The 27963-nt window shown below is 46.5% G+C and overlaps 1 protein-coding gene across 4 annotated transcripts in view; it reads right to left on the bottom strand.

Annotated features, from left to right (window-relative positions):
- TBX5 (T-box transcription factor 5) overlaps nt 1-27963 on the bottom strand; it is a 59113-nt gene that overhangs the window by 9554 nt on the left and 21596 nt on the right. For all 4 annotated transcript variants that reach the window (XM_029058439.2, XM_029058437.2, XM_029058436.2 and 1 more), the window contains exons 7-8: nt 18429-18520; nt 3862-4088 (exon numbers count right to left, since the gene is read on the bottom strand). In XM_029058439.2, coding sequence (XP_028914272.1) covers nt 3862-4088; nt 18429-18520 — 319 coding nt within the window. The remainder of the gene's footprint in view (nt 1-3861; nt 4089-18428; nt 18521-27963) is intronic.

Raw genomic sequence — 27963 nt, forward strand, 5'->3', positions numbered from 1 at the left:
GGGCTGAGCAAGACCCCAAGCCTCATAAAAATAATAATAATTATGATTATGGTATTTGTTAAGCATTAACAATGGACAGGGCACTGTACTAAGCGCTGGGGTAGACACAAGCAAATTGGGTTGGACACAGTCCCTGTCCCAAATGGTGCCAACAGTCTCAATTCCCATTTTACAGATGAGGTAACTGAGGCCCAGAGAAGTGAAGCAACTTGCCCAAGGTCACCCAGCAGACAAGTGGCTGAGCCAGGATTGGAAGCCATGACCTTCTGATTCCCAGGCTCGGGCTATATCCACTACACCATGCTTCTGCTCATCAATTCAGTGTCTTCCATGGAGAACGAAAACTTGATTTGCTTTCCTAGGTCCTGTTCCCTTCTGGCCCACAATTCCCCTCTCTCTCCCTTTCTCTCTCTCTCCCTCTCTCTTCCCTTCTCCCTAAAAACACCAATTCGAGAGCCACTCAAAGGCTCTGCATCTCTCTGCTTTTCATTAGCTGCTCGATTCTTTATTTAAGCCACGATGGCTGTTTTCGATTTTCTAGGAGCAGGGCAGGCTGGGAGAGGGAGAAGAAATACTAGATAGAGGGGCTCCTAAAACATCCAGTCTCCGGCTCCAGAGGTATCTCCCGGGCCCCGGCCCCCTCGTGCTGGTAGAACTGCCAAGTGGCTTTGATTTGATAAAAAAAAAAGAGAGGCCTCTCCCAGGCCGGACAGCTCAACCCGCCCAGAGAGAGATAGGTCGGAGACAGTGTCAAAGGCCGAGAGATTCCCGCCGGCCTCTTCGGGCTCTCTCTTCCCATGGCCCAGCCCGGAGGCTTATGAACTTATTGTCTGGGAGATTGTGGTCTGTCCTGTGACAATAAGAGGAAGTCAGATAATTGAGATGGGGCAAAGGGAAACCACCCAGGGAGATGCTATTTAGCAGGGATCCCGAACTTGAAGGAAGAGGGCTCTCCTGATTTCTTATCACTTTACAGAGGGGACCCTGATGATGAATTGCTTTTTGTTGTCTGGACAGCCGGCTGTCAGAGATTGGGCGGGTGGCGGTCAGTGGGGGGGGGGGGGGGGAGGGGGATCCTGTTGACCCTGGACCAGTTTTGGGAGGCAAAAGGCAAAGATTTCAAAGGGCAAAGAAACTCCACACTGTACAAAGCTTCGGGTGTGGATCTAATTTTTTAGAATAATAGTAATGATGATAATGGTATTGATTAAGCAATCAATCAGTGGTATTTACTGAGCGCTTACTGTGTGCAGAGTATTGTACTAAGCATTGCCCCCTGCCTTTAACTCACTGTGGGCAGGGACTGTCACTGTTTATTGTGGTATTATACTTTCCCAAACACTTAGTATAGTGCTGTGCACTCAGTAAGTACGATTGAATAAATGAATAATAATGTTGGCATTTGTTAAGCGCTTACTATGGGCAGAGCACTGTTCTAAGCACTGGGGTAGATACAGGGTCATCAGGTTGTCCCACGTGAGGCTCACAGTCTTAATCCCCATTTTACAGATGAGGGAACTGAGGCCCGGAGAAGTGAAGTGATTTGCCCACAGTCACACAGCTGACAAGTGGCAGAGCCGGGATTCGAACCCATGACCTCTGACTCCCAAGCCCGGCCTCTTTCCACTGAGCCACTTGAATAAGTGAATAAGCACTTGGGAGAGTACAATTTAGCTGAATTGGTAGACACATTCCTTGCCCACAATGAACTTACGGTCTAGAGGACTAAGTGCTTACTCTGTGATAAGCACTGTACTAAGCGCTGAGGTGGATCGAAGATAATCAGATCCCACACGAGGATCACAGTTCTAAGTAGGAGGGAGGTCAGGTATTAAACCCCCATTTTGCAGATGAGGGAAGTGAGGGACAGAGAAGTTAAGTGACTTGCCCAAGGTGACACAGCAGGTACATGCCAGAGCCAGGAATAGAACCCAAGTCCTCTAATTTCCAGGTCTACGCTCTTTCCACCAGACTACTTCCCTATAATGAAGCAGATATGAGGGTGCAAATGGGACTGTAATTTCATTTTCTAAAGTCATAATGGTTTTGCAGTCCAGAGGTGCCAAGGCTATGAACTGCCAATTTTAGCAGTTGCCAGGGCTTTGAACTGCCTAGTCCAGAGGGTCCTGGGCCATGAACTGCCAATTCTAGAAATGCCAGGCTCTGGTCTGCTAATGGTAACAGTGCCAGAGCAATGAACTGCCAGTTGTAGAGGAGCCAAGGCTTCCCTTAAAAAGGGGTAACAGCCTCCCAAACTCGAGGCTGCATTTTAGAGAAAAAGTAGTCCGCTGCTTAATTAAAATAACTTCGTGCAGGGCCCCATCCTGCTAGATGTTCACAGGTTTTCGGGAATTAGTTGACAGTGATGTGGATGGATATCCTGGCTCTGCAATGCACATTTATGCTTTTAACTTTTCTTTGCCTTTTCTTTACTCTCTGCTATTAATTTAATTGACAGGACGGCCTAATTCAAACCTGGTGATTTCTTTTGGGTTGCGTTTGGGCCAACCAGAGGCAAGCGAAGCTGGGGTCGGCTGAACGGGGGCATTCCCTCGTCCTGAGACACGGTAGGTTCTTTTTCCACAGAATGGCCCATTCCAAAGGGATTGCCAATGTTGGTTTCATGGGGCCTGTATCAATGGGTCATCTTACGGAGAAGCCCCAAAGGGTCTTCTTGGTTGTTGGAGTCAGTTCCTCGAGCAGGGTCTTTGCTGGAGATTCAGAATGTTTGTCTGCATGTGTTCTCCAGTCCCCTGCTCCCAACCTCTCCCCCTAGCCCCCCGAAGCGGAAGGTCTGGGAATGTTGCCAGACCGTGTCCTGCTGATGTTGGTCAGACCCCAGAGATCCAGGGAACTTGGGTGAACTCCAGGTGAGCACCTGGACCCTAGGGACAGAGAATGATCCGAAGATTGAATCATTAGAGGCTCAACCCTCTGGAAGAAGAAGAGGAAGGAGGAGGAGGAAGAGGAGAAGGAGGAGGAGAAGAAAGAGAAGGAGGAGAGGGAGAAGGAGGAGAAGGAGGATTAGGAGAAGGAAGATGAGAAGGAGGATTAGGAGAAGGAGGAGGAGAGGGAGAGGGGGATGAGGAGAAGGAGGAAGATGATGAGAAGGGGGAGGAGGAGAAGGAGAAGGAGGATTAGGAGAAGGAGGAGGGGGGGGGATGAGGAGAAGGAGGAAGATGATGAGAAGGGGGAGGAGGAGAAGGTGAAGAAAGAGAAAGAAGAGATGGAGAAGAAGCAGGGTGACTTAGTGAAAAGAGCCCTGGCCTAGGAATCAGAGGATCTGCATGTTAATCCCAGTTCTGCCACTTGCCTACAGTGTGACCTTGGATGAGTCACTGCACTTTGCTGTGCTGTGCCTCAGTTTCCTCATCTGTAAAATGAAGCTATAATAACTGTCTTCCCTCCTACTTAGACTGTTAGGCCCACATGGGAGAGAACTGGGTTCAACTTGATTCCCTTGTATCTACCTCAACATTTAATCCAGTGGTTGGCACATAGTCAGTGAATAACAAATACCACTGTTATTATCATTATGGTTATTACTATTATTAAAGCCCACAAGTCTCCACTCAGAAAAAGTCCTACTCATTCAATAAATACAATTAAATGAATTGAATAAATACTGAAGACCTCTGCTATGGCCACTGGAATGATTTCTCCCCCTCTAGATTATTAACTCCCTGTGGCCAGGGAATGTGCCTGTTTATTGTTTTCTCGTACTCCCCCAAGCGCTTAGTACAGTGCTCCGCACATGGTAAGCGCTCAATAAATATGACTGAATGAATGAATAATGAAAAATAGGGGATCCAAAGAGCAGAGTGGGGAGAGAGGGTGGTTTAAGAGCAGGGAAAGTCTAACCTTTTCTCTTGGTGCAGTGGAATACTGGCCCGTGCTCCTGAGAGAGAGGGTACGGACTGGCGGTCGGCAGCAAATCCTGAGCAGTGCTCGACACTCCGTTCTCGCAGGGATACTGGGGGGCCAGGGTGGAGGAAGCAGACAACACTCTCGACTCGCCACTGAAGGGGCTGTGATTCGAGGCCACCTTCTGCCTGACGGTGCTCCTCGGTACCACAGGGTACTCCTTACTGAAAGACACAGACGGGAAAGGGTGGGGGTCAGAGTCCTGGCGTTCACAGATCACCTCTTGGTCACACACGACGCCCATCAGTCGATCGATCGATCGAATTTAGGAAGCGCTTAATGTGTGCAGAGCACTGGACCAAGCGCTTCGATTCAATTTAATTCGATCGTATTTCTTGAGCACTTACTGTGTGCAAAGCACTGTACAAAGCGCTTGGGAGAGTACAATGGAACAACAGACACATTCCCTGCCCACAACGAGCTTACAGTCTAGAAGGGGAGGTGGACGTCAATAGAAATAAATAAATCACGGACACGTACGTAAGCGGTGTGGGGCTGGGAGGGGGGAGGAATAAAGGGATCCAGTCACGGAGATGCAGAAGGGAGTTGGAGAAAAGTAACGGTGGCTCCAAAAGAACAGAGTTGGTAGACACGTTCCCTGTCCACAACCAGCTTACTGTGTAGAGGGGGAGGCAGCTATTAATATCCTTGGTAATAAATTAGGAATATGGACATAATTGCTGAGGAACTGAGTGAGGGGTGAATAAAAGGAGAAAATCCAAGTGCAGGGCAATGCAGAGGGGAGGAGGAGAAGAGGAAACGGGGGCTTTGTCAGGGAAAGCCTCTTAGAGGAGACGTGTCTTCAGTTGGGTTTTGAAGAAGGGGAGAGTCACTATCTGTCGAAATGAAGCATGGCTCAGTGGAAAGAGCATGGGCTTGGGAGTCAGAGGTCATGGGTTCTAATCCCGGCTCTGCCACTTGTCAGCTGTGTGACTTTGGGCAAGTCACAACTTCTCTAGGCTTCAGTTACCTCATCTGTAAAATGGGGATTAAGACTGTGTGCCCCAAATGGGACAACCTGATTACCTTCTATTTTACCCGCTTCCCCAGCGCTTAGTACAGTGCCTGGCATATAGCAAGCGCTTAACAAATGCCATCATTATTATTATTATTAAGCCGTCCTCCGCTAATTCTCCCAGGGCCTTGGTAGGTGTTGAAAATCATTCAATCGTATTTACTGAACACTTAATGTGTGCAGAGCACTGTACTAAGCGCTTGCACTAAGTGTTGAAATCACATGAATCGGGTATTGCAAAGGCAAGGGATATGTGCTTGAGCATAACCTATATCTCACTATCATCACTAATCAATCAGTAGTACTTATGAGCACTTCCTCTGTGCAGGACACTGTACTAAATGCTTAGTACCGTGCTCTTCACACAGGAAGTGCTCAATAAATATGATTGAGTGAATGAATGGATGAATGAATGAAAAGTCATGATTCCTGTCCTCAAAGAACTTACAGTGTACCATGTGCAGACCACTGGACTGAGCATTTGTGGGAATTCCACAAAGTTGTAGACACTTATTCCTGCCCTCAAGGAGCTGACAGTCTACGATGTGCAAAGCACTGTGCTGTACGCTTGGGAGAGTCCAACAGAGTTGGTAGAAATGATCCTTGTGCTGAAGGAGCTCTCAGTCTAGTGGGGAAGACAGGCGCTCAAACTACAGGGAGGTGGAAGCAGCTGAGTTTCAGGTATTAGGGAGGGGGGAATTAGTACCTGCGTGACTTAGTTTCCTCATCTGTAAAATGGGGATTCAATCCCTGTTCGCTCCCTCCTGCGTAGACTGCGAGCTCCATGTGGGACAAGCCTACATGGCTTCTTAGCCCTAACTCAGTGCAGAACACTGTACCGAGTGTCTATCGTATGCCGATGATACTCCTAAACATGTTATTTATCAAGCACTTGCTATGTAACAAGGATCGTGGGTTAGATAAAAGCTAATCAGATCAGAACCTAGTCCCTGCCCCACACGGGGGCTCAGCATCTAAGAGGAAAAGAGAGTAGGGATAATAATGATGGTATTTCTCGAGCGCTTATTATGTGCCAGGAACTGCACTAAGCTCTGGGGTAGATATCAGCAAAACAAGTTGGACACAATTCCTGTCCCACTTGGGGCTCACAGTCTCACCCCCCATTTTATAGATGAGGTAACTGAGGCCCAGAAAAGTGAAGTGACTTGCCCATGATCATGCCCTTGATCTTTGTCTTGTTCTTGTCTGTCCGTCTCCCCCGATTAGACCGTAAGCCCGTCAAACGGCAGGGGCCGTCTCTATCTGTTGCCGACTTGTTCATTCCAGGCGCTTAGTACAGTGCTCTGCACATAGTGAGCGCTCAATAAATACTATTGAATGAATGAATGAAAAGTGGCAGAGCCAGGATTAGAACCCACGACCCTCTGACTCTTAATCCCCATTTTCCAGATGAGGTAACTGAAGCCCAGAGCGATTAAGTGACTTGCTCAAAGTCACACAGCAGGCAAGCAGCTGAGACAGGATTAGAATCCCGGTCTCCCGTCTCCTGGACGGTGCTCTTTCCGCTAGACCAAGCCGCCCCACACTGTCCCATAACTCGCATGCAAAGAGTTAATGGAAGGAGGTTTTTTTTATGGGCTCGTGCCCTTGAGCCTCTGACTTGTACACCGCTGTTCAAGCTTGGTAATGGAAAAAAAGAAGATTGTAAAAGTTGACGAATCTCATTGGCAAGTCATGTTTAGGCTGGTCAGGCATTCACGAGCTCTCCTGTCCACGTCCCAGGCAGAGAGGGGAGGTGGAGAGTGTGCTTTGTTTCTGGTAGGTCTAGAATAGGCGAGGTTTATATTTGTCATTATAAAATAGGGGAAAACGAGAGGCAACGTGGCCTAGTGGAAAGAGCCCAGGGCTGGGAGTCGGGAAACCGGGGTTCTAATCCCGGCTCTGCCGCCTGTCTGCCTGCTGTGTGACCTCGGGCAAGTGGTTTAACCTCTCTGTGCTGCAAAGGTAATAATAAATGTGGTAACTGTTAGGTGCTTACTATGTGCCAAGCTCTGGGGTAGATATGAGATAATCAGATCGGACATAGGCTCCGCCCCACCCGGAGTTCACAGACTAAGGCTGGAGGGAGAATAGGGATTGAATCCCCATTTTTGGACCAGGAAGCAGAGGCCCGGAGACGTGAAGTGACTTGCCCAAGGTCAACCAGCAGGCAAGTGGCGGAAAGGGGATTAGAACTCAGGTCTCCTGACCCCCAGTCTAGTGCTGTTTCCCCTAGACCGTGTCGCCCTCCCACCCCTGCCCCATCTGACTCATCTTTCCAGAGGAATGGGAGGAAGGGAGGGGGAAGATTTTTTTCTGGAAACTGGGTCTGAACTGAGTCAGAACAATTCCTTACTCAGGGAGTCATAGAGAGTTATTATTGGCCCCCATTTTCCAGTTGAGAAAATGAAGGGCCCAGAGAGGTTATGTAACTTTCCCACTGACACACAGCATGGTCAGGCTCCAGATTAATCACGCAATCAAATCTATTGAGCTCTTACTGTGGGCATAGCACTGCACTAAACATTTTGGAAAGTTCAGGGTAGAAGAGAAAAAACCACAGCCACTGCAGCCTGCCAGAGAATCATCCTTCTCTACTCTAAAAGTAATCAATCAGTCGATCGATCAGCAGCATTTATTGAGCACATACTATGTGCAGACGATACTTTGTGCAGACGAGCGTCATATGTGTGAGTCTACTGTTGTACGGTACTCTCCCAAGCGTTCAGTACGGTGCTCTGCACACAGTAAACGCTCAATAAATACCTTTTAATGAATGAATAATACACGTATAACATACGTGTCCAAATGGCTCTCTCTCCGTGTCACCTGGGGTTCCAAATCTCCCAAACCGAGTCAACTTCTAAATCTTCAACAACCACAGGTTCCCCTAAATTTCCTGGGTTTTTCTTCCCAGATTCAGCCCTACTTCATTCATTCGATCGTATTTATTGAGCACTTACTGTGTGCAGAGCCCTCTACTAAGTGTTTGGGAAAGTACAATACGGCAATAAACAGTGACATTCCCTGCCCATAACGATCTTACAGTCTGGGGGTGGGGGAAGACAGACGTCAATGCAAAGAAATAAAATTACAGACTTGTTACTCTTCCCCTTGAATCCCAGGCTTTTAGGGTCCATAGTAGGTCTCATCTACTATCATCTGCCCCGCCTTCATGTAGGACCCCATTTAAATCATCTTTCCTGGGCCTAAGTGTTCTTGGAAAGAGCTTGGGCCTGGGAGTGAGAAGGTCATGGGTTCTAATCCCGGCTTCGCCACTTGTCTGCTGGGTGATCTTGGGCAAGTCACTTGTCTTCTTTGTGCCTCAGTTACCTCATCTGTAAAATGGGGATTGAGACAATGAGCCCCGTGTGGGACTGTGTCCAACACGATTTGCTGGCACCCACCCCAGTGCTTAGTACAGTGCCTGGTACATAGTGAGAGCTTAACAAATACCATAAGTGGTGGAGACCGGACAAGAACATGGGAAGGCAGATTCCCAGGCCCGTGCTTTTCCACTAGGCTACTTCCAAGTCAACAGGGCTGAATCATCATCATCATCATCATCATTAATAACTGTGGTATATGTTAAGCACTTTCTCTGTACTAAGCGCTGTACTGAGCACTGGCGTAGATACAAGATAATCAGATTGGAGAGAGTCCAACAGGCTGAATCTCACCTGAATTTTACCTGAAGCATTGAGGGAGCAATAGCCCCTCTTCCCCTCCCCCTGAGATCCACTTCCCCATTTATCCTCCTGCTGTGAAAGAGACATACAGAGCAAAGAATACCAGCTCCTGAGCATTACAGTGCTCTGCATATGGTAAATGCTCAATAAATACAAGTGAATGAATTAATTAATTAATTAATTTGGGAATGGCTCCTTGGGATACCTTAGGCTCCCTCTCTCTGGGCTTTATTCTCCCCAGTATTTTCACTCAACAGTATTTTCTTGAGTGCTTACTCTGTGCAGAGCAATAATAATAATAATGAACAGTAATTATGGTACTTGTTAAGCGCTTACTATGTGCCAAGCACTGTTCTAAGCAGTGGGGTAGATACAAGTTAATCAGGTTGGACACAGTCCCTGTCCCACATGGGGCTCACACTCTTGTCCCCATTTTTACAGATGTGGTAACTGAGGCCCAGAGAAGTGAAGTGACTTGCCTAAGGCCACACAGCAGACAGATGGCACTGCCAACATTAGAACCAGTTCCTCCTGACTGCCAGGCCCGTGCTCTATCCACTAAGCTACGTTGCTTCTCTAAGTCACATGGCTTGGGAGCTCCATTCTGCTTGAGGTTAGGGGGGTGGTCCCAGGTCAACTATTTCCCCTGCCCACGAGCGAACAATTCTGGTCCAGGTAATAATAATAATAGTAATAATAATGGTATTTGTTAAATGCTTACTATATGCCAAGCCCTGTTCTAAGTGCTGGGGTAGATACAAGATAATCCGGTTGACCCACGTAGGGTTTACGGTCTTAATCCCCATTTTCCAGATAAGGTAACTGAGGCACAGAGAAGTGAAATGACTTGCCCAAAGTCACACAGCTAAGTGGCGGAGCAGAGATTAGACCCATTACCTCTGACTCCCAAACCCTTGCTCTTTCCATTAAGCCACGCAGGGTTCTAGAGTGGTGGGAGTCAAAAAGAAGCTCCCACTTCCTTCTCCCTCCCCTTGCGGATTATCTAGAAGAGATTTTCCACCTCTGCCTGTTTTCTCAAGAACTCCCTCTGATGTTTTTAGGGCATTTTCACACTCATTCACGGCTCAATCAGAAAGAGGTTGGCCAGCCAAGATGAAAGGGGAAAGGCAGCAGGAAAAACGGGAATCTGTGCTGTTTGGTAGCAGCTCTTAAATGATGGGTAGGAGATTGACACGATTAAATGAATTAAAAATAATAATTGTGGTATTTGATCAGCACTCAGTATGTGCCAGCGGGTTGAATACAATCCCTGTCCCATATGGCGGGGTCACAGTTTTAATCCCCATTTTACATCTAAGGCAACTGAGGCCAAGAGAAGTGAAGCGACTGGCCCAAGGCCACACAATAGACAAGTGGCAGAGCCGGGATTAGAACCCACAACTTTCTGACTCCCAGAAACGTGCCCTATCCACTCCGCCATGCTGCTTCCACTAATGAAATGAGAAATGTGGATTACCTGTAGATTCATTCATCCTTCCCCACCGCCCTCGTCACTGCCGATATTCAGGCACGGCTGCTCTGCACCTCAGAGAAAAAGCCCAGTCAAAGTTCTCAGCTACCAGCTCAGGGCTAACTCGATTTTCCTAAACTCCTTGAGTTGGGGCTGTGTGAGCTGGCTTTTAAAGCCCTATTATTGGGGAAGCAGCGTGGCTCAATGGAAAGAGCCTGGGCTTCGGAGTCAGAGGTCATGGGTTCGGCTTCCGGCTCTGCCACTTGTCAGCTGTGTGACTGTGGGCAAGTCACTTCGCTTCTCTGTGCCTCAGTTACCTCATCTGTAAAATGGGGATTAACTGTGAGCCTCACGTGGGACAACCTGATGACCCTGTATCTACCCCAGTGCTTAGAACAGTGCTCTGCACATAGTAAGCGCTTAACAAATACCAACATTATCATTATTATTATTATTATTAACGGCAAGAGACCTTCCATGACTAAGCCCTCCTTTTCCTCTTCTCCTACTCCCTTCTGCGCCCTTCATTCACCTCCCAGCCCCACAACACTTATGTAAATATCTGTCATTTATTTATTTATATTAATGTCCATCTTCCCCCCTTTAGACTGTAAGCTCATTGTGGGCAAGGAATGTGTCTATTGTTATATTATACTCTCCCAAGCGCTTAGTGCAGGGCTCTGCACACAGTAAATGTTCAGTAAATACAAATGACTTTTAGAGACCCTCCCCGACCTACCCGATGTTGGGGAAATCCAGTCTCCTTTCTAACGCTCCTAAGTAGTGTGGCTTAGTGGATAGAGCATGGGTCTGGGAATCAGAAGGACCTGGGATCAAACCCTGACTCTGCCACTTGTCTGCTGTGCAACCTTAAGCAGGTCAGTTCACTTCTCTGGGCTTCAGTGACCTCATCTGGAAAATGGGGATTAAGACTGTGAGCCCCTCAGGGGACAGGGGCTGGGTCCACTCCGATTTGCTTGTTTCCACCTCAGCAGCTAGTACAGAGCTTGGAACATAGTAATTGCTTAATAAATACCACAGTCATTATTATTATGATTATTATTACTCTGAATCCCAGAACCCTGGGTTCTAATCCCAGCTCTGCCACTATCTGCTGTATGATCTTGGGCAAGCCACTTAACTTCTCGGGGCTTCAGTTAACTCATCTGTTACATGAGGATTAAGAGTGTGAGCCCTATATGGGGCAGGGGCTGGGTCCGACTTGATTAACTTGTATCTACCCCAGCATTTAGAACAGTGTCTGGCACAAAGTAAGCATGCCACTTGTCAGCTGTGTGACTGTGGGCAAGTCACTTAACTTCTCTGTGCCTCAGTTACCTCATCTGTCAAATGGGGATGAAGACTGTGAGCCTCACATGGGACAACTTGATTACCCTGTATCTACCCCAGCACTTAGAACAGTGCTGTGCACATAGGAATCGCTTAACAAATACCAACATTATTATTATTATTAACAAATACCATTATCATCATTATTATTATTAGTTAGTACCTTAGTTAGGAACATATCTTACATACTCTCTTCTTCCCCCTAGCTGGAATTCAGTTTAGGGTTGGTCTCTCCCAGCAAGACTAGCAGCTCTTTGAGGACAGGGATCATGTCTTCAAACTCCTTTTTATTCTCCCAAGTGCTTAACAAAGTGCTCCGATTGAACCTGCACTAGCCAAAAACATAAGAGAGTTTGGCTTCCCCATCTAATCACGGCTATCTTCTACTGGGGTATTGTCTTCTACATCCCTTTTCCCCATAATTACCAATCGATCAACCGGTGATATTTACTTGCTGTGTGCAGAGTATGGTGCTGAATGTTTGGAAGAGTCCAGAGGAAATAGACATGATCTCCGCTCTCCAGGAGTTTATAGAGAAGAGTGTTGCTTAGTGGAAAGAGCACAGGCCTGGGAGTCAGCGGACATGGCTGCTAATTGCTGTTCTAATCTCGGCTCTGCCGCTTGTGACTTTGCGCGAGCCACTTAGCTTCTCTGAGCCTCAGTTACCTCATCTGTAAAATGGGGATTGAGACTGTGAGACCCACATGGGACACCGTGATTACCTTGTATCTACCCCAGAGTTTAGAACAGTTCTTGGTACATAGTAAGTGCTTAACAAATACCATAATAATAATCATTATTATAGTCCACTTTGCACAGAGCCCCATTGGGGAAGGGGTCCTGGGCTGGGGGGCAGAGAGGGGAGGGAAGGGGCGGGGGCTGCCCCAGCGATGACCATGCCTATGTGCTAACCTATGGAGCAACACATCTTTTCACCCAAGGTATCCTTGACCTGTCGCTTCTGAAACAAATGATGCCGCTATCTCTATGGCCTGATCATATTATTAATATAATCATCATCATCATCATCTTTCAGTGGTATTCCTTGAGCACTTACTGTGTGCAGAGCACCATACTAAGTTTTTGGGAGAGTAAAACCTAACAGAGTTGGTAGACATGTTCCCTGCCCACAAGTAGCTTACAGTCTAGAAGACTGCAATATCATTATTAGTATTATCATTCATTCAAAAGTATTTATTGAGCGCTTACTATGTGCACAGCACTGTACTAAGCTCTTGGAAGGTACAATTTGGCAAACTTAGAGACAATCCCTGTCCATCATCATCATCTTCCAGCCAGAGACCAGAAAATAATGGTTAAAACTGTTTCCCGAGTGGTTATTCCATCCATTTCCGCATCAAACAGAAACTCCTTACCATCGGCTTTAAAGCACTCAATCACCTTGCCCCCTCCTATCTTACCTCACTGATCACCTACTACAACAACCCAGCCTTCACACTTCAGTCCTCTAACATCAACTTATTCCCTGTATCTCGATCTCGTCTGTCTCACCGCCGAGCCCTCGCCCACTTCCTCCCTCTGGCGTGGAACTCCCTCCCACTTCATATCCGACAGATGATCACTCTTCCCCACTTTCAAAGCCTTATTAAAATCACATCTCTTCCAAAAGGCCTTCCCCGATTAAGCTCTTATTTCCCCTATTCCCTCTCCCCTCTGTCGCCCTAGAACTTGGATTTTCACCCTTTAATTCAACCCACCCTCAGCCCCAAAGCACTTTTGTACCTATCCATAACATTTATGTTAATGTCTATCTCCTTTTCTCCCCCTCTCCTTCTTTTCCCCTCTAGCAGGGGACATATTTATCAACTCTATTGTATTATAGTCTCCCAGGCATTCAATGTACTACTCTGCATACAAACAGTTCTCAATAAATTCCATCGATTGATTGATTGATGGATCTGGGTGGCCTGAAGAGGCAGTGTGGCCTATTGGAAAAAGCTTGGGAGTCAGGAGGCTCAGGTTCCTGACTCAGACCTGCTACCTCTGGGTGACTTTGAATAAGTCACAAAATAACAATAATAATAATAATAATGGTATTTAAGTGCTTAATATGTGCCAGGCACTGTACTAAGTGCTGGGGTGGGATTCAAGCAATTGAGTTGGACACAGTCCTTGCCCCAAGCAGGGCTCACAGACTCGATCCCCATTTTACAGATGAGGGAACTGAGGTCCAGAGAAGTGAAATGACTTGCCCAAAGTCACACAGCAGACAAGCGGCAGAGCGAGGATTAGAACCCATGACCTTCTGACTCCCAAGTCCATGGTCTATCTACTACACCCTGCTGCTTCCCATCAATACCATTAATCAGCCAATGGGTTTATTGAGCGCTTACTGTGTGCAGTGCACTGTACTAAGCACTTCGAGAGTACAACAGAGTTAGTAGACACGAACCCTGCCCTCTAGGAGCTTGGAACGGTGCTCGGCACATAGTAAGTGCTTAAAAAATACCATGATTATTATTACTTAACCCCTCTGTGCCTCATTTTCCTTCTCTGTAAAACGGGGATGCAATACTTGTTATCCTGCTCCTCGAAAACTCCAGTGGTTGCCCATCCACCTCCCTATCAAACAAAAGCTGCTCACCCTAGGCTTTAAAGCTGTCCATCACCTTGCCGCCCCCTCTTACCTGACCTCGCTTCTCTCCTTCTACAACCCAGACCGCACACTTCACTCCTCTAGTGCTAACCTTCTCATTGGGCCTCCATCTCGCCTATCTCATCGCTGTCCCCTAGCCCACATCCTGTCTCTGGCCTGGAACATCCTCCCTGCTCCAATCCAACAATGACTCTTCCCCTCTTCAAAGCCTTACTGAAGGCCCCTCTCCTCCAAGAAGCCTTCCCAGACTGAGCCCCACTTTTCCTCCTCTCCTAGTCCCTTCTCCATCGCTCTGAGTTGCTCTCTTTGCTCTTCCCCCATCCCAGCCCCAAAGCACTTACGTACATATGGGTAACTTTATTTGTGTTGATGTCTGTTTCCCCTCCTCTAGACTGTAAGCTTGTTGTGGATAGGGACTGTCACTGTTTATTGTTGTATTGTACTTTTCCAAGCACATAGTACAGTGCTCTGCACACCGTAAGCGCTCAATAAATATGACTGAATGAATACTTGTCTTCCCTCCTCCTACCCGTGAGACAGGGATAGTGTCCTATCTGCTCGTGTTGTATCAACACCAGGCCTTAATTCACTGTTGGCCTCACAGTGGTTAACAAACGTCACGATTATTGTTATGAAGAGTCCACATCCCAAACAGATATCACTATTATAGTTATTAAGAGTCCACATTCAAAAAACAAAGTCAAAATTTCCCAACAAGCAGGATACACAAACCGGATCACTTCATAGTTCCCAATAAGTGGAGGACTTTTGGAATGCCCATTCCTAATTGTTTAGGTCTTCCACAGGTTTTTCTCTTAAAATAGAGAAGCGGCATAGCCTAGTGGAAAGAGTCCGGTCCTGGGTTATAATCCTGACTCCACCAGTTGCTTGCTGTGTGACCTTAAGCAAGTCACTTAACTTCTCTGGGCCTCAGTTTCCTCAACTGTAAAATGGAAATTAAGTACATGTCCTCCCTCCTACTTACACTGTGAACATCATGTGGGACAGGGACTGATTCCAACCTGATTAGCTTGTATCAACCCCAGTGCTTAGAACATTGCTTTACACATAGTAAGCAGAGTGGTATAGTGGATAGACCACGGGCCTTGGAGACAGAAAGACCTGGGTTCTAATACTGGTTCTACCGCTTGCCTGCTGTGTGATCTTGGGCAAGTCACTTCACTTCCCCTATGCTTCAGTTACCTCATCTGTAAACTGGGGATTAAGATTCTGAACCCTATGTGGGTCAGGGGCTGTGTCCAATCTGATTAGCTGGTCTCTATCTCAGAATTTAGTGCAGTGCTTGGTGCATAGTAAATGCTTTACAAATACCATAAAATATTCTAAGCACTTACCAAATGACATAATAATAATAGTAAGAAGAAGAATTGTGGTACTTGTTAAGTTCTTACTGTGTGCCAGGCACTGTATTAAGCACTGGGGTGGATACAAGCAAATCAGGCTGGACACAGTCCCTGTCCCAAGTGGGGCTCCCAGTCTCAATCCCCATTTTACAGATGAGGAAACTGAGGCACAGAGAAGTGAAGTGACTTGTCCAAGGTGACTTGCCCAGCAGACAAGTGGCGGAGCCAGAATTAGAACCCATGACCTTCTGACTCCCAAGCCCATGGTGATAATAATGCTCTATCCCGTGTGTGATTGCCTTTCCTGTGCTTCATTTACAGTAAACCTGGTTCCTCCTTTTCTCACTTTCCTTCTTCTGGCCGTTCTTCCTACTTCCTGCACAGACCTCATCATCTGTCTGGAGAGGAAACAGTACTTCATGAGAAGAAGCGTGGCCTAGTAGTTAGAGCTCGGGCCCGGGAATCAGAGGGTTCTAATCCCAGCATTGCAACTTGCCTACTGTGTTACCCTGGGGAAGTCACTTCACTTCTCTGAGCCTCAGTTATCACATCTACAAAATGGGGAAAAAGTCTGTGAGCCCCATGTGGGACAGGGACTGTGTCCAGACTGATTATCTTATGTCTACCCAAGTGCTTAGTTCAGCTCCTGGCACAAAGTAAGTGCTTCCCAAAAACCATTAAAAAAAAAAACAAAAAACAGAACCCTTCCTGTTCCTGAACACCCAGGGATACGGATGAACACAATCCCATGATTCCCTGCCGTTGATTCTGCCTCCCACTGCTGCCCTTGGGAAATTCCTGGGGGAACTGGGAGCTGGTTGTGCTCTTGGACATCCACCCTCAGGATTCGGAATGGGCCATCTGACACCCTCTGCCTCCCTAACCCTTCCCCCTAACTTTCCCTCCTGAAACCCCGACAATGGGTGCCCTCTAGACAGTAAGCTCACTGTGGGCAGGGAATGTGTCTGTTCCATTGTCCTCTCTCACGTGCTTAGTACAGTCCTGTGGACACAGTGCTTGGCACATAATAAGCGCTTAACAAATACCATCACTAAAATGGGGATTAAGTCTGTGAGCCCCACGTGGGACAACCTGGTTGTTTTGTATCTACCCCAGCGCTTAGAACAGTGCTTGGCACAGAGTAAGCACTTAACAAATACCATCATCATTATCATCAATAAATATGATTGAATGAAATTCGATTGAATGAATGGAGGCACAAAAGCCTGGTGACTTTGGGGTTGGCCTGATCGAGGCTGGAGGGGGACAGCCGAGGCCAGCTGCTACTTGCACCCCCTGTTGTTGCCGTGGTGATGATCACTCCACAAGCCACCACAGGATTGGGATGGAAATTCACTCGTCCTGACAGGGAACATCTTGTCCATCCGGGTTGTGAGTTACAAGCCGCTTTTGACTCTAGATGTGACTCGAGCCTACAGAAAACATGGCTGGGACTGGGATGACTCAGGAAGCAATTTAGAAAACACTGGTTTTCGGCCTTATCAAAGTTTCACCAGTGGATAGAGCACGGGTTTGGGAGTCAGAAGGACCTGGGTCCTAATCCTGGTGCTGCCATTTGTTTGCTAAGTGACCCTGGACAAGTCACTTAACTTCTCCGTGGATCAGTTACCTCATCTGTAAAATGAGGATTAAGACTATGAGCCCCATGCGGGACAGGGACTGTGTCCACCCTGATTTGCTTGTATCCACCCCAGCACTTAGTAAGTGCCTAACATAGTAAGTGCTTAACAGATACAATTATTATTACTATCATTATAATATCTCAGCTCGTCAAACTGAGTCTGCTTACAAAGCCATCTGTAAGAGGCCACTGGTTTAATTCAATCAATTCCCCACTGTTGTTTTTTTCAACAAGAATTATGAGACTCTTGTGTGTGTGTATGTGTGTGTGTGTGTGTTGTATGAGTTTATATTGCGTATGTATAATATGGGTGAATAATATGTACACCCACACTCACCCATATTACACATACCCAAAACACACAGACCCCAAACTTGCATTCCCACAGCACACAGCGTGTTAAACATTTCCCAAGCCACCTCTGAGGCCAACCATTCTCCCTCTCCATTTTAGTAGTTGCCTGGGGAACTTTTGATTTGCGCCATTACGAAACCACAGAACGTCCAACATATTCATGCTTTTTCTTTCTCACTCGCTCTCTGTGGGTGGGTTGAGGTGAAGGGAGGAGGGGGGAGTCTCACGTTTTCCTGAGTGGGTGAAGAGGAATTGATTTTAAACAGTGTTTTTTATTTTGGAATAATAAGCCTCCCCTCTCCCTACCTCCCCCCCCGACGAAAAACCCGCTTCTGTCTAAAAGGGATAAAGACTTATTTATAATTTCCCGGCCATATGGCAAGTTATCTTGGAATCATATCAAGAGGCTGAGAATGTTCCGCAAAATTGGCACCCGTCACACAACCCTTTCCGCCAGGCCGAATTCCCACTCTATATATTTATATATTTTGTACAGTCCCTTCTATTCATCATATCAGTGACCGCAACCGCTGGAGGTGTAAAAATCCCGAGCAATTTTTAGCACCAGCTCCCGGAGGCTCCAGGGCCTCGCATTGCCATGTGGAGTCAAGTTCTTCTGAATTTCACCCCCAGGAAATCAAATCATTAACTTCCTTTTCATTTCCCAAACCGCCGCCAGAAAGAGAAACATTCATCAGCTCGGATCTATGGAAAGGTGGAATGCAGAGTTGGGTATATGGAGGCCACAGTCTAAAAGGCGGGAAAATCAGGGTAAGGTGGGAAGAGGCCGGGGGCTTTCTTCTCACTGGAACCACCTGCCGATCAATTTTCTTCTCCAGAGTCGCAAGGGACTCTCTTCCCTTGGATGATGGACAGTTGGGAGGGCATAGGAAAGGAAGAGAGGGTGGACCTGTGGTTTGGGGAGGGGAAGCAAGCCCCAGGGGGCTGCCGGGGGGAGACTCGGCTTCCAGCCCAACTGGGAGAGGGAGTTGGATTTTTTACCTTTGCATTCTTGACATCCGATGAAGTTCTATGTCATCACTGCCGCGAAACCCTTTCGCAAACGGATTGTTCTCGATCTTTAACTGGGTGATCTGGAGGAAGGAACCGGAAGTGATTTTCAGTGACTTGCTTCCTATCCACCCACAACATGCACTAACAGAATCAGGTAACAGAAAGTGAAAGGTACAGCTGAACAGATTTAAGCCACCTGAGGGTCAACAGGCCCTGTGGAGTACAGCAGTGGATATTGTGGGAAATGCTAAAAGGAGTCCTCTTTGAAGTGAGGGTCGGGGGCGGATACACCACTCTCAATTTGGATGTCTGTTCACTGAATTCATATATATTTTGTGTCACATGCTGGGCCCTGATTTCGGACTTGTCCCATTTCCAACACAATCTGGCCTTGACATTTGATTTTATTTTGTTTGGTTTTGTTTTTTAATTCTAACCAGTTGACATATTTAATTCACATCTGGCCCTGGGGCAATCTGTACTGTAGAGGAAAAAAAAAAAATAGAGAGCCGGTTGAATCATGTATTTCCTGAGGGAGAAAAGTTGGTTCTAATAGCCCCTTTTAGGAAAAAAAAAAAGTAACACACTCCGTACCCTGAAGTTTCTCTAGTATTGTACTTCTGTATACTGTATTTCTCAGCAGGTATAATGCTGCCTGTGTTGATTATTGGACATAACTCCGGAATAGGTAAGAACAGAGCACATATTGTCCTGGTCTTAGTATAGTGCTCAAAGCCCAGTAAGTGTTCAGTAAATATCATTGGTTGATTTTTTTAAATAGAATTTGTTAAGTACTTACTATGTGCCAGGCACTGTTCTATGCACTGGGGTAGTTATAATCAGGATGGATACGGTCCATATCCCATATGGGGCTCACAATCTTAATCCCCATATTACGAATGAGGTAGCTGAAGCACAGAGAAGTTAAGTGCCTTGTCCAAGGTCACACAGAAGACAAGAGGTAGAGCCAAGATTAAAACCCACATCCTTCTGGACACCCAGGTTGACTGATTTACATTGCCTGTTCTCCCTCCTCGGTAGACTGCAAGCCCCAGGTGGGACAGTTTCTTTTTCTGAGCTGATTATCTTGCATCTCCCCAGCACTTAGCATGGTGCTTGGTGCATAGTAAGTGCTTAACAAACTCCACCGTTATCATCATTATTATTATTATTGTTCCAGTGGTACAAGAGAGCCTAGTGTTGCATCAAAGTATACACAAAGAAGTGTGGAAAGTGAATATTCAACTGCATTATATAGCTTATGTGAACTTCTTCCCCTCTAAGTGCCTGTGCTTCGGAAGGACCCTGGCTAGGTATTGGCTCTTTAAAACATTCTTCAGCTTTTCTGAGAACCAACCTCATGAGAGGACACGGGTTTTCAAAAGTTGGCTCCTGACTTCTGACTAGCCACCTTAAGAGGCTGGAGAGTCCGCTGGAACCAGTGAAAATGGCATTTCTACCATTCCAATTTTGCCATAATGAAACCACCTAATTGACCATAAATCTTTTTCAGGGGGAAAAAGCGCTGTCAGCACAGTGACAATTACATCATTTAAGTGGAGAGAAATATCCCTAACTCCCAGGCCCTCGTAAAGTCACCGAGGCACTGAATTCTCAGGGAGAAACCCAAAAAACGAATGGGGGTGGGGGTGGGGGGTCAACTCATTTCCCCCTCTAATTGAGGGGGTGGGTGTCGGAGTGAACGTCCCACGAGATAGGATTTCTCCACCCAGGCAAGAAGCCCAGTTGGAAACTTGCTTTCCAAAACACTAAAATACCAGGTGGTAGCAGTAATAGTAGTAGTAGAAGTAACATCCTAGTAGATGGAAAGAGCCCAGGCCCGGGAGTCCAGAGACCCGGATTCTAGTCCTGGCTCTGCCACCCGCCTGCTGTGTGACATTGAGCAGGTCGCTGAACTTCTCTGTTCTCCGATTTCCTCATTGTAAAGTGAGGATTCGATACCTGCTCTCCTTTCCTCTCAGACTGTTGGACCCCACTGGGATAGAGACTGTGTCCGATCTGTATATATCGTCATCTGACTCAATGCTTAGTACGGTGCTTGGGACACAAAGTGCATAACAAATACCATAATGATTATAATATCATTTATTAAGCTGTTATACACTGTACTAAGTGCCCTTCCTTTTCTCCCACTCCCTTCTTCGCCATCTTGACTTGCTCCCTTTATTCAACCCCCCTCCCTGCCCCAAAGCACTTATGTACATATCTTTAATTTATTTATATTAATGTCTGTCTCCCCCTCTAGACTGTAAGCTCATGGTGGACAGGGAATGTGTCTGTTATATTGTTATACTGTACTCTCCAAAGTGCTTAGTACAACGCTCTGCGCTCAGTAAGTGCTCAATAAATACCACTGAGTGACTGACTACTCTGACAGGGCCAAGATACAGTTCAAGCTTATAGGTATGGATGCCTTTGATGATAAAGAACAGCAGCATGGCTTAGTGGATAGAGCATGGGCCTGGGAGTCAGAAGGACCTGGGTTCTAATTCCAGTTCTGCCACTTGTCCGCCCCGTGACCTGGAGCAAGTCACTTCACTTCTCTGTGCCTCAATTCCCTCATCCGTAAAATGTGAATTAAGACCACGAGCCTCATGTGGGACAGGGAGTGTGTCTAACCTGGCAATCTTGTATCTATGCCAGTATTTAGTAGAGTGCCTGGCATTCATTCAATAGTATTTATTGAGTGCTTACTATGTGTAGAGCACTGTACTAAGCGCTTGGAATGAACAAGTCGGCAACAGATAGAGACAGTCCCTGCCGTTTGACGGGCTTACAGTCTAGGGGGAGACGGACAGACAAGAACAAGAACAAGAACTGGCATACAGTGTTTAACAAAAACTATTAAAAATTATAAAAACCATCTCTCAATCCAGCTAGGTCTTTACACGCCTGTCTTTTCTTTCCCTAAGTTATCTATGAATAAATGTAATAATGTTGGTATCTGTTAAGTGCTTACTATGTGCAGAGCACTGTTCTAAGCGCTGGGGTAGATACAGGGTAATGTAAATATAATGTATAGATACAGGGTAAACGAAGAAATATAAACTTCCATAGTACTTTAAGATAAGTACGTGAGTTAACGTCAACAGACACATCTACAAGATAATGGTATATGTGAGTTGGTTGTGGGCAGGGAATGTGACTGCTTATTGTTATATTGTACTCTCCCAAGCACTTAGTAGAGTGTTCTGCACACAGTAAACACATAATAAATATGATTGAATGAATGAATGAATATGCAACCAATGTGCTTGATCTTGCCTACTTGAACTGTGTGCCCCGTGTGGGACCTGATTATCTTGTATTTACCCCAGCACTTAGTACAGTGCTTGGCACATAATGTGCTTGGCACATTAAACAAATACCATGATTATTAATTGTCATTGAATTTACTAGCACGTAGCATATAATCACTGTTAGAAAATATTATTCTAGTTCAGCATGGAAGGAGATATCTATGCTAACATGACCGAACAAATAATGGCTATTATTTAATATTCCAGCATACCCACATAAATAATCCAATTTTTATTTACTTGCAAGTAATATGTGAATATAATTTGCCATACAAACAACTATACCTCCCCAAAGCACAGTAAATTTGTGAGATGCAAATACACACTGTCTGCGCACATGGAAGCGTTGGGATCTAATGAGACATTCATGGATATGAATATTCCTCTAAAATCTTGGATTTGAATGTACTGTACTTCTCCCGTATGGTAACTTACTCTCCCAAATCTGCATAAAACCGGATGTCTTTTGGCGGGGGAGACACAAATAAAAATACCAAGCCCAACTGCTCAAGCAGAAGGTTGTAAAAATTAATGAGAATAATTGTTGGGAATTTTTGCTTTTGAAAGAACCCTCGTGAGGGCAAAACTCTTAATTATTTCTCTCTATTAAATGGGAATCATTTCCTGGTTCCAACCAGCGATCTTCATACCTAATAAATATGAACCAGTTACCCAATGATTTAGGCAAAATGCTCAATCGCACGAGAAGTTAATATCGGGGGATAAACCGGCTTGCATACAGTCATTGTGGCCCAGCGAGGAAATGAGATGGGCACGTGACCATTTTTAACACCTAAATATTTCTAGCGTTGGGTCTCCGAGCTGCTGACAACCGAGGGGAGAGGCTTACAAAAACCTGCTTCATGGGTTAAGCCTCTTTCTGGATTTTAAATATCTTTTCAGGCTGTAAACTATCTAGGGAAATAACGACCGAATCCGGGTCGGCCCTGCAGCTGGACGAGGGAAATAAGCTGTGCCTTTAGGTGGTTTTTTGGGAGGCGCTGGCTGTTCACACGTACACACACAAACACACACACAACACAAACACCAACACGGAGAAGCACTGTGGCTTAGTGGCAAGAGCACGGGCTTGGGAGTCAGAGGATGTGGGCTCTAATCCGCCTCCGCCACTCGTCTCCCGGGTGACCTTGGGCAAGTCGCTTAACTTTTCTGTGCCTCAGTTATCCCATCTGTAAAATGGGGATTAAGGCTGTGAGCCCCACAGGGGACAACCTGATTACCTTATATCTATCCCAGCTCTTAGAATAGTGCTTGACACATAGTAAGCCCTTAACAAATGCCATTATTATTCATTCATTCAGTTATATTTAGTGGGTGCTTACTGTGTGCAGAGCACTGTACTAGGCGCTTTGGAAAGTACAATTCGTCAATAGAGACGATCCCTGCCCAACGGGCTCGCATGCACACATTCACTCACATGCACATCCATGCATTTATGAAAGCAGAGACATATCTCCTGTACACATACCAAGCCATACCTATATGGGCACACGTACACATCCACATCCAAACACGCATACAAACACTCTTGACTCTCCCTCTAGGCAAACCTCCCTATCGTGCACTTGCACTAGGGAGAAATCTTGGAGGCTATGACTAAAAAAAAATAAAATCAAATAAAAGGCGCCCGGGGCACTCTAAATAGGGACGGTGGTGCTAATGTGAATTTCCCCAGAGGCCAAGAAAGGCAAGGTCCGAATTTTTCTCTTCCCTAGGGCTTGGGATCCAGTTTCCCAAGGGAGCTGTTGGAGCGATCCCGCCCTTCCGGTGGGAAGGGAATTCCCAACCAAGTCTGGGACAGGTGGGATTTGGGGTGTGGCTGGGGGACCCAAGACACTTTAGAGAAGCAGCCTGACCTAGTGGCAAGAGCACAGGCTTGGGAGTCAGAGGTCATGGGTTCTAATCCCAGCTCCACCACTTGTCTGTCGTATAACCTTGAGAAAGTCACTTAATAATAATGATGGTATTTTGTTAAGCACTTCCTATGTGCAAAGCACTGTTCTAAGCACTGGGGGGATACAAGGTGAGCAGATTGTCCCACGTGGGGCTCACAGTCTTCATCCCCATTTTACAGATGAGGGAACTGAGGCCCAGAGAAGTGAAGTGACTTGTCCAAAGTCACACAGCTGACAAGTGGCGGAGCCGGGATTAGAGCCCATGACCTCTGACTCCCAAGCCCGGGCTCTTTCCACTGAGCCTCACTGCTTCTCTGTACCTCTGTTACCTCATCTGTAAAATGAGGATTGAGACTATAAGCCCCATGATTACCTTGTATTTGCCCCAGCGTTTAGAACAGTGCTTAGCACATAGTGCTGAACAAATACCATAATTATTATTACTATTAGCTCGCCCTATCTCACACAAGGGGTTTTTTTCTTTTCTGTTTTAATGGTACTTATTAACCACTTACTGTGTGCTGAGCATTGGGGCTGATACTGAACGCTATTTGGAAACGGGCCGGGGCGCGGGGGGGGAAGAAGCATGCATTAACTCCAACGGTACTGGTGGCTTCCTGTAGACATTATACTATTAATAATAATTATGGTATTGGTTAAGTGCTTACTATACATACACCTGGCACAGAAATAACACTCGCCAAAACGTGTGATAATAATAATAATAATAATGTTGGTATTTGTTCAGCGCTTCCTATGTGCAGAGCACTGTTCTAAGCGCTGGGGTAAACACAGGGGAATCAGGTTGTCCCACGTGGGGCTCACAGACTTAATCCCCATTTTACAGATGAGGGAACTGAGGCACAGAGAAGTGAAGTGACTTGCCCACAGTCACACAGCTGACAAGTGGCGGAGCTGGGATTCGAACTCTTGAGCCCTGACTCCAAAGCCCGTGCTCTTTCCACTGCGTCACGCTGCTTGGGAAACCAACAATAAATTCACCCAAGACAAGGGCAGGCATACTACCCATTTGAGCCCCACGTGAGCCAGGGACCTTGTCCGATCAGTTTATATCGTAATAATAATTGTGGTATTCATTAACCGTTTACTATGTGCCAAGCACTGCGTTAAGCGCTGGGGCAGATGCGAGGTAATCAGGTCAGATACAGTCCCTGTCCTCCCGGGGGCTCATAAGGCTATCTGCCCCAGCGCTTACCTCAGTTACCTCATCTGTAAAATGGGGATTAACTGTGAGCCTCACGTGGGACAACCTGATGACCCTGTGTCTACCCCAGCGCTTAGAACAGTGCTCGGCACATAGGAAGCGCTTAACAAATACCAACATTATTATTACTACAGTGCTTGGCTCATAATAAGTGCATTATTATTATTATCATTATTATTATTACCATCATCATTATTACATATACACAAAACATGGAAGGTAGAGAAGTGCATATTCGGATTAGACGCATTTAAAGCAACCTAGAGGAGGATGCTTAAACCCTACCCTCACACACAGTAGACAAACAGAAAACTTTCAGAACAGGAATGAATAAATATGCACACACCCATTAGACACATACAATCCAACGACAACATTTACTGAGGCTGACTGTGTCCGGAGCACTGTATTTAAGCGCTTGGGAGCGTTCAATAGAGTTATTAGACACGATGTCTGCCTTAAAAGACTTTTCAGTCTAAAATAAATTAGGAGGAAGAAATGCACAGATTGTATCTATTATTATTATTATTATGTTAAGCAGCATGGCTTAGTGGTAAGAGCACGGGCTTGGGAATCAGAAGTCGTGGGTTCTAATCCCACCTCTGCCACTTGTCTGCTGGGTGACATTGGGCAAGCCATTTAACTTCTCTGTGCCTCAGTTACCTCATCTTTAAAATGGAGATTAAGACTGTGACCCCCACGTGGGACAACCTGATTACCTTGTATCTACCCCAGCGCTTAGAACAGTGCTTGGCACATAGTAAATGCTTAACAAATACCATCATTATTATTATTATTATTATCATTATTCTCTGTGCTACCTCATGATGTGTTACCTCATCTATAAAATGGGGATTAACACTGTGAGCCCCACGTGGGACAACCTTATTATTACCTTAGCTTAGATCAGTGCTTGGCACATAGTAAGCACTTAATAAATTATTAACAAATAATTATTAACAAATGCCACTATTATTATTATTACTATTACCCCAACCCTTAGTACAGTGACCTGGCACATAGTCCTCCTTCTGAGCCGCTCATACTTGCTCCTTCATTCATCTTCTTTCCCTTCCCCACAGCACATATGTATATCTGTAATTTATTTATTTATATTAATATCCGTCTCCCCCTCTAGACTGTGAGCTCATTGTGGGCAGGGAATGTGTCTGATGTTCTACTGCACTCTCCCAAGCACTTAGCACAGCGCTTTGCATTCAGGAAGCGCACAGGAAATATATTATTAATAATACCATAATCGTTATGACATTATTATAGTATAGCATGCAAAACGACCTGTACAAACGTAATCACATGGATGCATGTATACCCACGTCAAACATACAGAAAACATACCAGGTTGTAAGCAGCGTGCGGACACACACACATACCCATCTGCGTCTTGGCAGGCTGGTCCCTCTCTAAACCAGCTCCCCGGTGCCTAGCTTTGCAGGGAGCTGGGTGGACTGGAGAATTGACTATTTGGCTTTATTTCACCTCTAAATATATTCCTTCCCTCTCTGCCATCCTCCTTCCTTCTTTCCTTCTCTCCTTTCCTCCTTCCTTCTTTCCTTTTACCCTCCTTCTCTCTCTTCCTCCTTCCCTTCCTTCCTTCCATCCTCCCTCTCTCCCTTCCTCCACCCTTGCCTTCCTTCTTTCCTTCCTTTTCTTCCTTCCATCCTCCCTCTCTTCCGTCCTCTCTCCCTTCCATCCTCCCTCCCTTCCATCCTTCCTCCCTCCCTTCCTTCCTCCTTCTCTCCCTTCCTTCCTCCCTCCCTTTCTTCCCTCTCCCCGCCCCCCCCCCCCGCCCCAACCCTCCTTTCCTTCTTTCCTCCGTTTCTTGTCACATTAAGAAGCCAGCCATTTCCTGGACCCTGGTGCCATTTCCTGGACCCTGGTCGGAAGCCAGGCTCTCTAAAAAGGGTGGGTTGGACTGCGATGGGCTGGGTTGAACTGGGATTAGTTTGGGGCTGGGCCGGGCTAAATTGAGTTGGGCTGCTGGGTTGAGCTGGGCTGTGCTAAAATAGACTGTGCTTCAGTTACCTCATCTGTAAAATGGGGATTAAGATTGTGAGCGCCATTTGGGACCGAGATGGTGATTAGGATTTGCTTGTATCCACCCCAGCGCTTAGAACAGTGCCTGGCACATAGTAAGCGCTTCACAAATTTGAATATTATTATTATTGTTATGAGCTGAGGTTTGGCTGGGCTGGATTGGGTTAGCCGCTTGCAGGCCTTGGAAGCTTCTTGGCCCCTGCAGCCCCCCGCCCCTCCCCTAACTGGGAGACCCCCAGAGGCCCCACTACGAGAAATCTTGGGGGGGCAGGGGGCTCCGAAGGGACTCAGTTTCTCTCCCATACCTGGGGGCGGGGCGGGGGGACCAGTGGGAGGGGCAGTGAGAATTGAAAACAAAAAGAGGGGTTCTTTCCTCTTCTCACCTCTTCCCCGCACTGTTTTTCAGGGGAACACCCTCAATGTCCGGCGACGCGGCCAGACTAAAGCCCCCGGACTTCTCTGGGCCAACGTTTTCTCCTAGAAATGACTCCTTAAATTTCGGGTGAAGGCTCTGGAAGGGGGAGGACAGGGAAGAAGGTGCCCTTTCCTCGCCCCTCTCCCCTAAGAAGGCTGACTCGCCGCCTGATTTCTTCACCTCCCTCTAACAGTTCCTCCCATGTCCCAGAAGCGATGGTGGTCCCTGTCTCTCGTTATCTCCTGGTAGAAGCGTCACTTCACTGCGTCTTTGGTTGTGTGTCTGTGTATGTGTGTGTGTGTATTCGGAGTGGGAGTGGGAGTACACTCGGTTCACTCTGAATGCGTAGTCGGTATAATAATGACTGTGGTATTTGGTAAGCGCTTACTATGTGCTAGGCACTGTACTAAACGCTGGGGTGGAGACGAGCAAATCGGAGTGGACACATCCCACATGGGGCTCACAGTCTCAACGGGGGTCACCGTCTGTGTATGTGCGTGTGTGTGTATATTTAGTGTGCTTGGGTGCATATGTCTAACTCTGTTCTGGGTGTTCTCCCGAGGATGTGCTTCTTCTATACGTATAGGGATGT

The sequence above is a fragment of the Ornithorhynchus anatinus genome, chromosome 2 (assembly GCF_004115215.2).
Source record: "Ornithorhynchus anatinus isolate Pmale09 chromosome 2, mOrnAna1.pri.v4, whole genome shotgun sequence".
NCBI lineage: Eukaryota > Metazoa > Chordata > Mammalia > Monotremata > Ornithorhynchidae > Ornithorhynchus > Ornithorhynchus anatinus.